The sequence below is a fragment of the Empidonax traillii genome, unplaced genomic scaffold (assembly GCF_003031625.1).
Source record: "Empidonax traillii isolate 1590-97213 ecotype Southwest subspecies unplaced genomic scaffold, ASM303162v1 scaffold4:size3804566, whole genome shotgun sequence".
Taxonomy (NCBI): domain Eukaryota; kingdom Metazoa; phylum Chordata; class Aves; order Passeriformes; family Tyrannidae; genus Empidonax; species Empidonax traillii.
This window is the reverse complement of record NW_020955197.1, coordinates 3,310,290-3,326,326: the sequence shown is the minus strand read 5'-3', so window position 1 is coordinate 3,326,326 and position 16,037 is coordinate 3,310,290. Positions and strand designations below refer to the sequence as shown.

The following is a 16,037-nucleotide window of genomic DNA, read 5'->3' as shown; positions in this document are numbered from 1 at the left end:
TAAAGAATGTGTGCTTTTTCAATATTATGATAATTATTAGAAAATTATTGGATACCAACTGTTAAATTCCTTAAATGGACCCACAATTAATTAATTTTAATTTAGAGACTCATTGGTTTGTTTACATTTGAATTGTTTAAAATCTCATTGTCTATCAGGACTTGCATAATCAGAATGTCTTGTAATTTATTAGAGGATAGGTGTGTTTTTGATAATTAAGGAGCAGGCTGAGTCTCTGGTTTCAGGGCAAACTGAGATAGGTATCTGTGTATAAAGTAATTTTATTAAACATGATTACAGGGCACTTCATCCTCAGAGCACTTGAGGAAGTCAGTAATTTCTTCATCAGAGTTGTAGCTGTATGCTGTCATGGAGTCAGATGGGTGAGATGATGTGCTTGAGATTACAATATGAATTTGATGTCAGAGTGTGATTAGATGTTCTCCAGCCTGTGTTTCCAGCACTGATCTATTCTTTCTTTCATCAGTTGATCAGTGAACATGATTTTCAAGTAAATGTTTAATTTTGGCAAACCAATCCACACAACTTTAGCAGAGGACCTTAGCATTTGATAGCAAACATCTAGCAACCTGATATGGAATCAACCTTCACCATAAGGTGGAAATTGATGTCATTTTATGGAGCAGATTTGATTAAAATTTTATGTATAGTGAATCTCTTTCAAAAGATTAGCATAGTCTTTCACTGAGGTTGTTTAATAGCTGGCAGTGACATACCTCTTTCTATGACAGACATACTCTCTTGATTAAATATATGCAAATTTATACATGCTTATCATGTTTATACTTAAGTTGAGATCCCTTACTTCACTGCTTTATCAGATTATGCTGGAACTCCTGGGTTTCACTGGAACAGTGAGCTGCAAAGCAAGACAGGTGTTAAAAAAACCTTAAGCACTGGGGTAACAGTTTGCATCCATGTGGTTTCCTTTGCTGCACTAATAGTTCTTTCTGAGTCTGTCAGTTTCAATCAGCAGAGAGCACATGTGATCAGTATACAGTATATCTGATAAACTTGTCAATGCCTTTTAAAAGCAGGATTCCCCAGCCTATTCTATTCAATTCTACTCCCTCCTTTCCTTTTTCATCATTTCAAGTAGAATCTTGATAAGACAGAGATATGTCGCAGGCAGCTGTGTATAGCTAGCTCAGGCTACAACTAATTTGTGCAGAAAAAAATTAAATCAGGAGGTAAATTATTTCATGATTGCTCATTCCCAATAGAGTTGGGCATCATTCTGAGGAAAATATCAAATAATTGGTTTCAGGCCATGTCAGACACATGCAATTCCCTTCTCTAATGGCTATGTGAGGTAGCAGTAGGCCTCAGGGGTCACCAAAGAACTGAAAATAGCTTAGTGCCAGGCGCAGCAACGGAGAGACAGAGCACATAGGAAATGAAGGGGCAGTAAATGCAATCTATAGGGGAAATGTGCTTACTTGGAATTTAATGTATCGGCTTAGAATCTGGCAGTAACCCAAGCAACAATTGTTTACATTTCTGTCAGCATCTACATCTGTTCTGCATTGTAAATGGCTCTTATCTTTCATTCAGAAAGTGGTGGAATCAATAACAACTGTTAAGGGATTTCCTTTTTTTTCTTTTCATATTTCATAAAAAATTCATGATACGGTGTAGCCTTATATTAATAAGACACATACATTAACAGGGTCGAAGATATTTGTTTAGGTACATTTTGTAGCTTCTTGGGTTTGCAGTAATTGTGTCTGTGTGACTTGAATGTATCTTGTAACCTATCCAAATTAAACTGTTAAAAAATGCTAGCATGCAGTAATGAAGATGGTTTTTTACAATTATCTTAAAGTACTGTGTATAGAAAACTGCTGGCACTGTTTTTAATGATTTAGTTCTGTGTAATACCATGTATTACATCTGTTTTGCTGAAATACTAAGTTGCTTGCTTCTTACAGTATGAGGAAATTAGTGATCATATCCAACAATACTAATTATTTAAACCTAGCAGTTGCATTAAATAAGGTACACCAACGTGCAGTTTGAGAAAACTGTGAGCAGATGTCCATAAAAACTGAAGATATCATTACTAAATGCAAACAAAATAATAGTACAGCTTACAGAGAAGCTCTGTTTAGGAGATAGTGTGCAGATTAATGCAGTCATAAATGCAAGATTGTTACAATAGTTATAGTGTCACTTAAAAGTTAATATCATTGAGAGCTGAGGAACACTTTATTGTTAATGGAATTTATGTATGTAACTCCCAGTGCACTGCTTTGAAAATTTACCCCCTGAAATACCCCTATACAAAGTGATTATCAGCAGCTGTGTTTTTGTTGCTTTATTAGGCTATTTCTTTTCAGATTTTAGGAATGTGATAGTTCCATTTATTATGTATGCAGTCTGTAGTTAGATTTTAAGTTTAATATTGAAGTTTTTGTATTTTATTATCTTTCTCATATAGCTTTATTGGATGAAATCCCCGACATTGCCTTCTTGTGTCCTTTGTAGAACAGTATTGTAGATCTATCTTATGTGAAATTGAACCTTATAAATGGGGCAGGGGAATGATATTTAATGTATTGGGAAGGTAATTTATAGTATAATTGATTTAAAGGGTTTTAGACCCTTGGTTCCTGCTGAGGAAGAAATCCCCACTGTAATCACTGAAGAAAACAGTCATCAGGTTGCTTTCCAAGGATCCCATCATGACTCTCAGAAGCAGTTTAGCTGTGTGGCTCTGTACAGTGAATAGTAAAGGCTAATTAATCTGAGAGCAGTGCTATGGTGTAGCTATTCTTGAACGTCCATATCCAGCTCAGCTCTGTTGCAGGGATTTCTGCATCACACTTTACTGTGTCACATGCTTGGATGACTTGAAATAATCGGAATTAGCCATTCAGTTTTTGAGATGTTATGAATTCAAAATTGTTTAAAATGAAGGTGCCATGCTCATTAAAAAAAAAAAAAATCACAAAAGTTGCATTAAACTTATGGCACTCATTCATACATGTTTTCTTATGCCTTTTGAGATCTTAAATGCCTCCAGGCTACGACCAAGGAAGTTGGAACACTTTTTTAAATGGTTTTAGAAGCTAGGGCTTTGAGGAAAGTATCACTTGAAACTTGCTATAAAATCACAAGTTAGCAGGTATACACAGTCATCTAGATCTAGTTCAGCCTATTTTCTTGTGTTTCTTCATTTTTAGAGGTGATGGAAGATCTCTAAAACTGGTAAGATAAAGTCAGACACCTTGCTTCCGAATTTAAGTACGCAGGAGAAGCTCAGGTACTATGATCAAGTGCTTATAGAACGTGCATCTTTTCACTCTATGTTGCTTGAAAAATGCTTTCATTAACTTACGAGTTGTCTTAGAATTCATATGGACACCTCTGAACTTCATCACTGGCTAAGTGAAATTCTTTGATACCATCTTTTTAATTCCTAAGGTCTCTCAAGTTGGTTTTCAGAAAATAACTTTATATGCAAATATAGAAAAACTGAGATTCGGTGTTTAAGACGTAGGCTATCCAGACTAAATTTCACCTTGCTGTTTGAATGACATGCTAATTTTTTGTTAGAATAATACTTAGTAGAATTCAACCGCATGTGCTTTAGATCTTAGGAAAATTTCTTCAGCTTCAATCTGTTCTGCTAAAATGAAAGGCCAAACATAAAAATGAATGCCTCTAGTTTCTCTGATGCTGTATGACTGCATCGGCTGCTTTGGCACCAGCACACAAATTGATAGATATTCAATATTACTTGGGCTGCCTTCTTCTATAAGAAAAGCTTTCTAAGAGTAACCTCATTTGGGATGACTTCTGCTGCCTCTCATTTCATCGTTGTGGTAGCAAATCAGTGTGTCTGAAGAAATTAAATGTCTTTAGGTCCCCTTTGTCTCTCTGTGACAGGATTATCTAAATGTAGAGTTGTTAATGGCATGAAAGTTTTGAGCTTATTCCTTTGCTTCCTTCCAGTTTTGTGTAGTGACCCATGAAGATTTTTTTTACTTGCTACAAATAAATGCAAGGTACATTCAAGTTAATTCAAGTAACTTTTTTGTCTTTACCACTTCTTCTCCCTCCTACCCCCTAGAAAGGGGGGTCTATTTAACAGAAATCTCAAGTACTTTCTTTTCTTTCCTGTTAGCAAAATAATTGTGCTGTCCTTGGTCAAACAGAAAGACAGTTTTCCAAAAATTACCTGTTGCTCTACTGTTTTAGTCTGAAAACTGTAATTCCTTAAGGGCTATGCAAGAAAAGCCCTGTATGCACTAGTGGGCCTTAATGGCCCTGACCAGCCTCTTCAGAGGCCTACACTGCAGCATACCTCATTGTACTGACTTAGGCTGTATCTGTGGGCAGATTCAGCCTGCAGAGCAAGTCATCAGTATAAGGAATGGTTTTGTACAGCAGTATTTTTGTGATTCTTGTTCTGTAGAAGTGGAAGCCTGACCCTGTGTTCAGAAGCTCAGAACATTTTTTTATTCCTCTGTGTTTGTTTAGGTCCAGATCTCACCTCTGTTTAAAGACAGGTTTTCAAAATTGGCCCATTGGCACATAGACAAAGGTTGTATGGTCTACTTTACCTCTCTGTAGCTCTGTATTAGCCTTTCTGTCTCTTTTCACAAATTCTTCTCACAAGGTAGTTCTTTAACAGGAGGTCAGCATGTTGTTAGGAGACACTATGGAGGTTCTGTTGATGTTTGCCTATACCCAAAGATCCTGCTGCAGCTATTTTCTTGTACAAGGACTATGTGAATTGAAGTCAGACATGCAGAAAAAATCAAATTTAGACGAATGATAGCAAACTGCAAATGGTTCAGAAAGGAAGTTGGTTTGTATCATGTAACTTTCTCCATGCTCCCTTCTATTCTACAAGTAGACTGGAATGTCATTGCTTAACTGATTCCTGGCTGGCTAAGATAAGCATCATGTGCTTTCAGTCACCCTGTGTGCAGTCCTCTGTGTATTGAATAGGGTGCTAATGACAACTTCAGACTGTTTTCATTACAGAGGGCTGCTTCTCTTGCCATGCAGTGTCACCTGAGTAAATGGGTTAATTAGTTCTCTGACCTAACACCATTAGTCATGAGCCATTTCATAACTTTTTCAGAGTAACCATACTCCACTATGTGAATATGGCTGATTTTCCTCCTAACAGGTTGATGGCACTAAGGTTTGGTTGAACATATATCACAGTCAGTCCCCATGTCTAGTTCACATCTGTCCACGTGGAGACATGTTCTCTTCATGACAATCTCCTTCCTACAAGGTTTACAAACCTGTTTTGAGATTTTCTCCATTTTATAGCATTGTCTGCTTAGCTCCTGGCTGTTACACAGTTTGTAAAGGTTTCTGTCCTGTAAGTTGTCCAATCAGAACCATGTCAGAAAAGAAGTGCCTTCTCCTCTGCTGAAAAATGGATTATGATATGCTTGTTCAAGCAGCCTGGTCAGTGGTCTTCAAAGTTAAATGATACCATCGTTATTTCAAACCTAACAGTCTGGACGTATATAAGACCTTTCAGTTAAACTTTGGACACCTAGGTGTGTGCATGCTATTTGATCATGAAGCACTGAATAAATGAGTTGTCAGTTCTGAGAAACGATAAAACTGAAATGTAATTTGAATGATCATTGAAAGTAAGTTTTTTACTTTTTTCTGATTTTAGTAATATATTCTAAAAATAGTATTACTGTGCTATACCTCTGTCTTCTAGGTCCACTTCCTTTCAGTCTAATATCATTTGTGATAACCAAATAATTGGAAGGTTTCTGTGTTCCTCAAGAGAGGAGGCAAGAGCATCACAAGGTTTTCAAGTTATAGGAGACAGAACTAATGTTTCATTCATTTTTATGATATGTTTTGTGTTCTTACACCACAGACTCATGCAGTCATTTCATGTCAGTTAAAATCAGGTTATATTCTCGAGTTTTCAGGTAAGCAGTCAAGATCTCTGAATAGCAGAATGTGGTTTTTTGTAAGTTTGGGACTTAAAATAAGAAATCCAGCAATAAAGATACTATTTACTTGTTACTCAGAGATGAAAGGCACTAACAGGTGCAATTATGCATAACTCTTTTCCCATTCTTTGAAATGCAAGGGACTAGCATGAATACATCTGTTTGGAATTTCGAGGAAATTCAGATGTGGATGCAAAACCCGCATTTTAATCTCTAAGGCTGCAAAACTGGAATAGTAAATTAGGGAATTAGTATTCAGAGCTCGGCTCTGCTTCTTAGATCTATGCCTATTTAAAAGTGATTTGTGAATGCTTAAAAAAATATCTATAAACTTGGAGGAAAAAGGATGGTACAGAGAATTTCAAATTTGCAAAGGTAAGATTTGACACATGAAAATACATCTCAGTCAATTTCTATTTGTTTTCATCTTTCCGAGCTTCCCTTTCAAACTACTCTGGCTCTCACTCTGACACTTTCTAGATAAACCATTCTGCTGATGTTACATCTGCAACAGAGCTGCATAGGAACCTGGTATCAGCTTGCCACAATTTGCACAGAAGTGCAAATCTGTTGCATTTAAAGAAATTATAAAATTAAAATACTTAAACCCAAGTGGTTAGGTAATACTGAATTGGAAACATCTCACAGTCATTTATAGTCTGACTTTGCTCAAATCAGAGTTCCCTGGTTGATGTGACATGATTATATGTTATGATTACATGTGTTAACCTTTCAAAATAAAATGTTCAGTTTCTTCTTTTAAATACCAAATGCTTATAGTTATAATACTTGCTGATATTTGCTCACTGACAATCTCACTTGTTTTCAAACCCCACGTATTTAAAGTTGTGGAGTGTTAGATTGATGTTTCTTTTCACTCAAATGTCATATTCATCAACTGTATTGTGCTAGCAGATTGTTAAACAGACAAGGTGACTTGCAGAGTGACAACTGATGTGATGTCCCAAACCATTAGAATACAGTAATGAAGTGTTTTTTCCCTTTTCGGCTTTTGCAACACAGTGGGTTTTCTGTAAAACACAGGTGAGGAAGTTTGAGTAGATCCCTGCTTGGAAAAATACCCTAGTTAATGAATAACAAAACCTGGAATTCAGTTTTAACTTCCAAGATAATTAAGAAATGCTGAAGCCATAGGAAGAACTAATGTAACAGAATTTTATAATGAGAAAAAGATACATTATCCTATAATAAAAATGAAATTATGTGATATATTATACTGTCTTACATAATCAATTTTGCAGGACCATTTTTTAAGCTATAATAAATGTTATTTTATTATTTTACTTGAACAGCCTCCCAAGAATGCCACAAAAAAGGAAGGAACTTCTGTTTAACATTGTATCAACTCAAATGTCTTTCTCAACTTATCAAACTCTTCTTATTAATGGAGGAAAAAATTGAAGAGCTCTCTGCAGAAATTCTGTTGCTGCCTTCATTTATGGAGCGAAATAAGAATGTTCAAGGTAATGAATCAAATAATTTATTGATTTACTTTGTGCAAAATATAATTTTATATGATTTTCAACATTATTTACCTAAATTATGTCATCATATTTTGAAAATACGTCTGTTACCATATCCTCTAAAAAAGTCTTTGCAATATGCAGGTTTATATTTGAGCACAATGACTTGAACTTATAGCTGTGTGTAAAGATGTGATGTACTGAATGTAGATAATGAATCATAATGAAAAACTATCAAACACTGTAACATGATATCTCCTACTGAATTATCTGTAAAATCCTGTGCTTCATATAGGACACAACAAATGTATGGAGTCTGAATTCAAGTTGCCTTTTTCAAGAGAGAAAAGCACTGGCTTGAACATCAGTTTAGTTGATTTTAGTATACATGCAACTAAATGTTTAAGGATATAGTCCTGATTTAACCTGTAGTGCTCACAAACACTATTATGTACTAGGTTAACTAACATGCTTATCCCATTGGCTTCAGTGGGTGTTTTATAGAGGTAGGCTCTACATCAGTAAAATGATCAAGCCTCAAGTTTGCATTTGCTATAGATTCCATGCTCACTCTCTTTTTCATTTAATTTTATTCAGGAGAACCTGATATCATGAAAATGCAGGTGAATAACACCTTTCAGGTCATAGCAAGCTCAAAGCAAGTTCTTCTACTCTACTGCTTCTGCCAGTAGAAAAACTCCAAGTCACCAGAGACCAAGTGGTTTCAAGAGCTTTGATTTTATTGCAGGAAAAGATCAGACCAGAAATGAGTCCAGGCTGCTCAGGAAGAGAGGATAGGTAGAGTCAAATATTTACTCTCTGTGTAGTCAAGCTGCAAGCGGAGGAGAAGGGTGTTTTGGGAATGCAGTCTGAGAATACTTAATTGATTAAAATAAAAATATTATACAAGAAGAGTTCAGAGGCACACATTTTGTAGATGGATTCTTCATCTGTAATCCTGACATTCTGAAATAAAGAAATACAGCTTAACCTGTGTATTTTTAGACTATACCTCAAAGCTCTAATAAAATTTGCATTCAAATTCCATTTTTGCTATTGGTTTCAATGTATTTCTGCCTCCTTTAATCTCTCAGTTTTAGTAATTCTCAAGAAATGTTAAGCTGTTATACATTACGATTTATGTTTTATGGCCTTGATCCTATAAAGAGGTGTTAGAATAAACTTCTCATATTGTGGAATCCTTATGTGTAGAACATGGTATACATTCAGTAAGGGTGATTGTAAGTCTTTTTATTAGTATATTTTGTGATAAAGTGTAAAGAAATTGAAAAACTCTTGAATGGGAAATTTATTTGACATTTAAATATCTACACTCTAAGACATGATCTCCAGTAATTCAGAGAACTTAAAGATTTCAACATTAATAAGAAATATTTTACTTTCCAGGAAGTGTATTTAGGACTTTATCCTGCAGGCATTTTTCCAAGCTTAATTGCATTCAGAAATGTTTCTCTAAAGTGTGTTAAGCCTTCTTCTTTGAGGAATATTCTTTAAGGATAATTCTGCCTATGACAAGTTGGTTCTTAATTGGTACCTCTACTTAATAAAATCTGAATGGAAAATATTATTAAATCTTATTGGGGGAGGGAGTCTTTGGGTAGAAGGTCCATTCTATAAAGGAAACATAAAATTACTTTTACCCTGAAAAACAATTAAAGGTAAATATTGTACAAGTGCTTTTAATGAAATCTTCAGACATAGCTTTTGGTTTTAGTGTTTTTAGTGTTGCTGATCAGGTGGTTCTATTCACTAAACTTTGCTAAGTTTTATGTTTACAGGTAGTATGTGAAAAGAAGACACATCCAGAGACATTTTTAATAAGATGCCTAAGTAGAAGAAGAGTTTATTTGTGTTATTTTCACTTCATATTGTCAGAAATCTCAGTTGTAGTGATGAAATGAAAAATTTTTTAATGTGGGAGAATGAGAGCTATATTTTCAGTAGTTACAGGTTCTGTTAAGTGCTAAAAGGGATTTAAGACTTTCTCTGTTAATGTCCTTTATTAGACTGATAATCTTATTTTTGTCACTGACAAAGACTGAGTTTTGATAAGAAGGATGGATTAGAATCCTTGTTTTATTTTCATCAGAACAGATTATAATATATGACTAGGAAATATAATCGCCATCTTCTGTACTTATTTAGAAGCCTTATTATTAGAAATTTTGTTTAATTTAACAAAATCTAGAGTGTAGGTATGTCCAAAACAGCTTTAAATTAACTGGAGTACCAGTGTCAAGTTTACAGTGCAGCACAGACTTCAAAACCAGCCTAAGAAGCAGAGCAAATTAACCCAGATTCAACCATGTGCTGCTGGTGCTAGACAGTTACCTGTACTCTCAGTGGGTTAAAGCTAGGTTGGGTGTATCCAGTCTATGCCTCAGTCACTGCAGTGAGGGATATCTGAAGTGTCAGTCCTCTGCAAGTAGGCTGCTGGCAAATTAGGGGAAAATGGCCAATTCATAAAAGGTAGGCTAATGTCCAAGTGAACTAAAGTTTCCCTAGACATCACATAGATTGGAACCTTGCACCTGCTTTCTTTTCTTTTTGATTGGTTTTAGTATTCACAGGAGTCTTTTTGTCTATGTAACTCACACAGAGATTGAACAAAAATAGTGTGTTTTTTCATGTGCTTGTGTCAAGTGTTGCATTTATGTCTATAGCTGTTTCATTGGCAGTTTTAATTGGTTTTTTTGCTTTATATCCCATAGTACTTCAATCTTGATATTTAGAACATGTGTCAAGTTCCATCAGAAACAAAGTAGTTCTTTGGATGGTTCCTCTTTTTAATTTTTTTTTTTTGTCCCAAAGATGGCATCTGAGTTTTATCTAAACTAGACAGTTTCTTGGCCCTCATTTTTCCCTAAACCCAGCAATGACAAAGAGCAATGGCTGCATAAATTGGATGTAAGAAGAACACTTAGGGTTTATCACAGAAGAATCAAAGATTTCATATCTTCTGACAGATTGTTTGTACTCTTAGGGGGTCTTAAGAGGGGTCAAATGGCTTCTAAGACTTGCTTAGCTAGATGGTTAAGGGATTGTATTAGGGAGGCGTATGTAGTTAAGGGTAAAGAGACTCCCAGGGTTTGTAAAGCTCATTACACTAGGACTATAGCTGCTTCTTGGGCGGAGAGGTCGAAGGCTTCCACATTGGAAATTTGCAAGGTGGCCACCTGGGCTTCTCTTCATACTTTTTCATTGCATTATCGCTTGGATGTAGTCTCTTCTGCAGATTCCGCTTTTGGTAGGAGGTTGCTTGTGAACCAAAAAAAGAACAGTGAAGAAAAGAAAGACATGTAGTTCAGAGTTCTAGCTGGCAACAAGACAAGTTTCTTTGCAGTGTGCACAATGGAATCCTATGAAGACCAATTTAGGCGGTTGAAAATAGATATTAGAGGGAAGTACTGCCTACCAGTGTTCTCTGATGGTAACCCCATGGCAGACAATAGCACCAAAGGAAGCAGTGAACCAGAGTGAACTCTGTAGGGAGATGGATGTAGAGAGTTTTTTTAGGTGATACGGATAGGTCTCTGAGTTCAGTTCTCTGAGTTCTGTATCTGGCATCTTCTGGAATATATTCAGAATCCTCATTTTCACAAATTGTTTTTCATAGATTGCAAAAAAAATTCTTTGAATTGCATTTTCTACTCTACTTTTCACTGTTCTCCATCCAGTTCTTCCTGATTTTATTTTTTTGACTTGTCTTTACTAGAGCTATCTTAGCTTGTATCCCTCAATGAGCAGTATGTACATGCCAAGTTTTGAGCTTGATTTCAAATGCATTTGCATTATCTAAGCACAGTTTTGAAGAAATGTAGTGTAAACACACATTTTATTTACTGCCAGTGTGTTGTTCAAGTTATGCCTTAAATCATACAAAAGGAGAAAATAATGAAAAGTTCTTGGACAAACAAATGATGATATTGTTTTGTTCCATCCCTGAACTTTAGCTTGGCATCTGGACAAGACTGCTACTCTGCCTTTCAGAGGGAAGTTATCTGTATTTTTCTAACATTTATTCTCAGTGTTGCATAACTTTGTTCCTCTACAAGCATTAGATTTCATAAAATTAAAGAACTAACCACTTTCTGTTTTTTCTTGACTAGACATTTAACCCTTTCTTCTGCAGGTACCTTGTCATGCCTACTGTGATGAGATAGTCTACTTCTCTATTTACGTTCAGTTGAATTCCTGAGTTGTTCTGACATATCTAGTACTTGCAGCATCACAGGGGTTGTTCTCTTTGAGGTAATCTGTAACATGTTCAGCTTCAGACAAGGGCTAAGAAGGAGATTTAAGTTTAGAGTTCTGCCAAATTGCATTCTCTTCCCATCTTTAAGGTAGATTTGTCTTTCCTCTGGGTTTTCAGAACGTCTTGTTGGGACTTTTAAAAAATCTGAATTACTAATGTTCTTTCATCTATCTCACTTTTTTTCCATTCCAGTCGGAAAGGTGAACTTTGGACAGATCAGATAACAAGTAGCAAGAAAGGCTTTTTGACTTTTTCTGATGGAGCACTTTGAAAATAATGTAGGCAAAGTTGTCAAGCCCTTAGATTTACAAGCTTTGCTTCACAGGACTGGAAGATTTGCAAAGATCTTTCCTTCACACCATTAGAAGAAATCCTTAATTCTATATTCATTTCTGTAAAGTGTAATAAAAGAAGTGTGAAATTAAATTTATGAGATGCATCCTCTTAATAGACTTTTATTGCCAAGTTGCAATATTGCAAAAGTTGCAAAGATTGAAGAAAGTTGTTATTTTTTGCTGTAGTCTCAAAGCAAGATGTTCAAGTAGCTTCTTTAGGAAATACACAGCTGCAGCAGATCAATCCAAAGTGAAGATGGAATTTACACTAGAATACATTTTCTGTGTTTGTGTTATGGCAGTTTGCTCAGTATAGTACAACAAATAAAAAGTCTGTTATTGCAGATAGAAAGCAGAATGGGTTTTTGATCTATAGCTAGTCAGTTTTTTTCTTCTGTTTATTTATATTTCTGGGGGACTAGTATTTCCAGCTTCTGCAAGACATATTAGTTCCAGTACAGTTTGAATAAAAGTTCTGTCTGAGCTTGCTAAAGTAAGCCACTTTGATGGCACTGATACTCAGCTTATGCACAGGCGTCAAACAAAAGCTTTCCTTGATATTTTGCTATTCTGTGCTGCATGCAAGATGGCATTACAATGACTCTTCTTATGACCCTAAATGCTATAAAAATAGGAAAGCTGTGCAATTCTGTAGAAAAAATAATTTAATAGGGCTTCTTATAAGAAAAAAAAATTATATTAACAGTATAAGAGGTGTCACTGTAACTTGTCTTTCTAATCATCATTACAAAAACAGCAAAATAATGAACTGGAGAAAGAATTAAATGCATTGTAGGCAAAGGGGACATTTGCAACCAGATTTGTTTTGATGAGAAGAATAATCCCAGACAAATTTTAATACGCATAAGAAAAGTTGGCTGAAGAGTTTTTGATTTGATCCTTGATTTCAAGATTTCAATATAATCTTGTTATTTACAAGCTCCCTGGCTGGTAAGCTCCAGGAAGTATACAAAGTGTGAGCAGTCTATCAAGTTTGTAGAACATAAGTTTCAAGAAAGATGTAGCAAGAGTTTGTAGTTAATTCAGTCTTCCATAATAATCAAGAGAGGTGGAGATGTAAAATATGCTCTGGAAAGGGAGCAAATCTGAAAGAATGAGAAGTTTTCCTTCAGCCCCCATCTTCTTTCACAACATTCCATTTTTCTGCTTGCTTTCTACAAGTTCTCTCCTCCAAGCAGTGATATGAGAAGGATCACATACATTTCTCTCTATCTGTGCAAATGGAGTTTGATGTCTGGAATCTGGGAGAAGAGTCAAAGAATTTGTGTACAAAACTGGCTGCCTAGATAGGGATGCTTCCCCCGTCCCATTGCCTGCCTTCCCATCTGCAGTGGCAGACTAATTTGGGCTGAGTAGCAGCTGTACCTTGAATAAAGCTGCATTTCTGTTTACCAGGAGGGTTTGCTGATTAGGGCAGGACAGTCAGAAAACAAGTGAAATTACAGGACAGAAAGGGTATATAATATGATATATATGTCTCTTGGAAACAATGTTTGAGAGGAAGGTTTAGTAGCATCTGAAGTGCAGAGTCTGGTGGTTAAATTGAAGAAGATTTTTACCACCTTTACCCAGAGGATATTTGGGAAAAGCAAAAATTTGAGAAACCAAAGCAACTCAGTAAAATAGAGAGACTTGAGAGACTAAAGAGACACTTGAACTTGGGGCTTCTTTGAGAAGACTAGGAAATTTTTTCTATGTCTGTGAGCCTAGATGCACATAGTTATATATGAGTATAAAGCAGGAGTGCCCAAGCTGTTGGTTAGAAAAAGAGGTAGAGCAGTCTAGTAGAACATGCTAATTTAATAATGAAGGAGCCTTTGAAATGACCAATGCCGATAGAAGCATCATTTGGCTCTGACTCTGGTTCTGGGGTCACAAATCTACCATCAGCTAGATACTTATTTATCTCAGCTGTGACTTCTTAACAATTAAGGCAGCAGTGTCATGAATACACAAAGACTTTAGGTTAAATGTTAAAGATTTTCTTTAAATTCTTTACATAAAAAGTTATAAGCTACTTAGCTGCTCTAAGTAGCGACAATAATATTAGAATGTGAATATATAGATACTCATGCTTATAGTTAAAATCTGATGATGTGTATATATATATGTGTGTGTATATATATATGTGTGTATATATATATATGTGTGTATATATATATATATAAAGGGGAATTGTAAGTGGAAAAGAAAGGTGATTATAAAGTAGAAAACAGAACAGAAAAGAGGGAAAATATCCAGTCACTTAGGTTTCTTTAATTCTAGAGTGATCCTATGTATATACAAATACTGGAAATTTTATAGAAAGAGAAAGTCTCCTTAAAATTTGGCCATGTACTATCAGTAGCTTCAGATCACTGAAGATCCATAAGTTTATGCTTAGAAGATAATCTTAACAATGCTTTGGCAGCATCTGGTTATTTAAAACCATGTTTTAATTTCACATGAAGTACATTACATTAGAAATATCTGGACCACTGTTGTTTACCATATGCTACAAGACAGATTTTAAAAATAACATATAATTTGCTTTTATTCTTATATTCCTTTTGGAGTACGGACTCACAGAATTACAAAATAATTGAGGTTGGAAGGGATTTATGGAGACCCAAACAACCCCTGTTGGGGGCCATTACAGGAAATTGCTCACCATCATGTCCAGACAGCTTTTGAGTGTCTCCAAGGATGGAGATTCTGTAGTCTCTCAGGACAACCTCTTACGATACTTGGTCACCTTCACAGTAAAAAAACTATTTCCTGATGTTCAGAGGCAACCTCCTGTGTTTGTGTCTGTGGCCCCTGACCCTGTCACTGGGCACCACTAGGAACAGTCTGGTTCTGTCCTCGTTGCCCTCTCCTTTCAGATATTTATATACATTAATGATATGCCACCCCAAGCCTTATCTTGTCTTGAATAATAGTCCCAGTGCTCTCAGCCTGACCTCATGGGAGAGATGCTCCATTGCCTTTTGTTGTATTCATGGACCTTTGTTAGACACCCTCCAGTATGTTCATGTCTGTCTTGTACTGAGTAGCCCAGAACCATACACACCACTCCAGGTGTGACCTCACCAGTGTTGAGCAGACAGGAAGAACCATTTCCCTTGACCTCCTGGCAATGTTTTGCCTGATGCAGCCCAGACACCATCAGCTTTCTTTGCAGTAAGGACACATTGCTGACTCATGTTCAACATTGTGTCCTTCTGGACCCTCAGGTCCCTTTATGCAAAGTTTTTGAATTTCGGTAAAGGTTTTCATACTATCTCTCACAGGATCCTTCTGGACAAACAGTCCAGCCCACAGCTGGATAAACACATCATGTGGTGGGTAAGCAGTTGGCTCACAGGTCAGGCACAGAGGCTAGTAGTGAACGGGGGAGCATCAGGCTGGAGACATGTCACTAGTGGAGTTCCACAGGTCTCCATCTTAGGCCCTGTGCTCTTCAACATCTTTATAAATTACTTGGAGGCCAAACTGGAGGGGAAACCAAGTAAGTTTGCAAATGACACAAAACTTGGCAGAACTGTTGACTCCCTCCAAGGTGAGGAGGCCCTGCAGAGAGACCTCAACAAATGAGAGGACTGGGCAATCACCATAGGAAGTTCAACAAGGGAAAGTGGCAGACTCTGCACCTGGGATGGGGCAACCCTGGATGGACATACAGACTGGGGGATGAGCTACTGAAAAGCAGTGCCAAGGAAAGGGTCCTGGGGGTCCTGGTCAATGGCCAGTTGAATATGAGTCAGCAGTGCCCTGGCAGCCAGGAGGGCCAACTGTGTCCTGGGGGGCATCAGGCACAGCATCACCAGCCCGTCGAGGGAGGTGATTGTCCTGCTCTGCTCTGCACTGGTGTGACCTCACCTTGAATATTGTGGCAGTTTTGGGCACTACAATATAAGAAAGATGTTAAGCCTTTAGAGAGTGTCCAAAGGAGAACAACGAAGATGGTGAAGGG

The 16,037-nt window shown here is 36.6% G+C and overlaps 1 protein-coding gene across 6 annotated transcripts in view; it reads left to right on the top strand.

Moving 5' to 3' along the window:
- KIAA0825 (KIAA0825 ortholog) overlaps positions 1-16,037 on the top strand; it is a 238,079-nt gene that overhangs the window by 65,384 nt on the left and 156,658 nt on the right. For all 6 annotated transcript variants that reach the window (XM_027878183.1, XM_027878158.1, XM_027878149.1 and 3 more), the window contains one exon: positions 7,280-7,450. In XM_027878183.1, the coding sequence (XP_027733984.1) occupies positions 7,280-7,450 (171 nt within the window). The remainder of the gene's footprint in view (positions 1-7,279; positions 7,451-16,037) is intronic.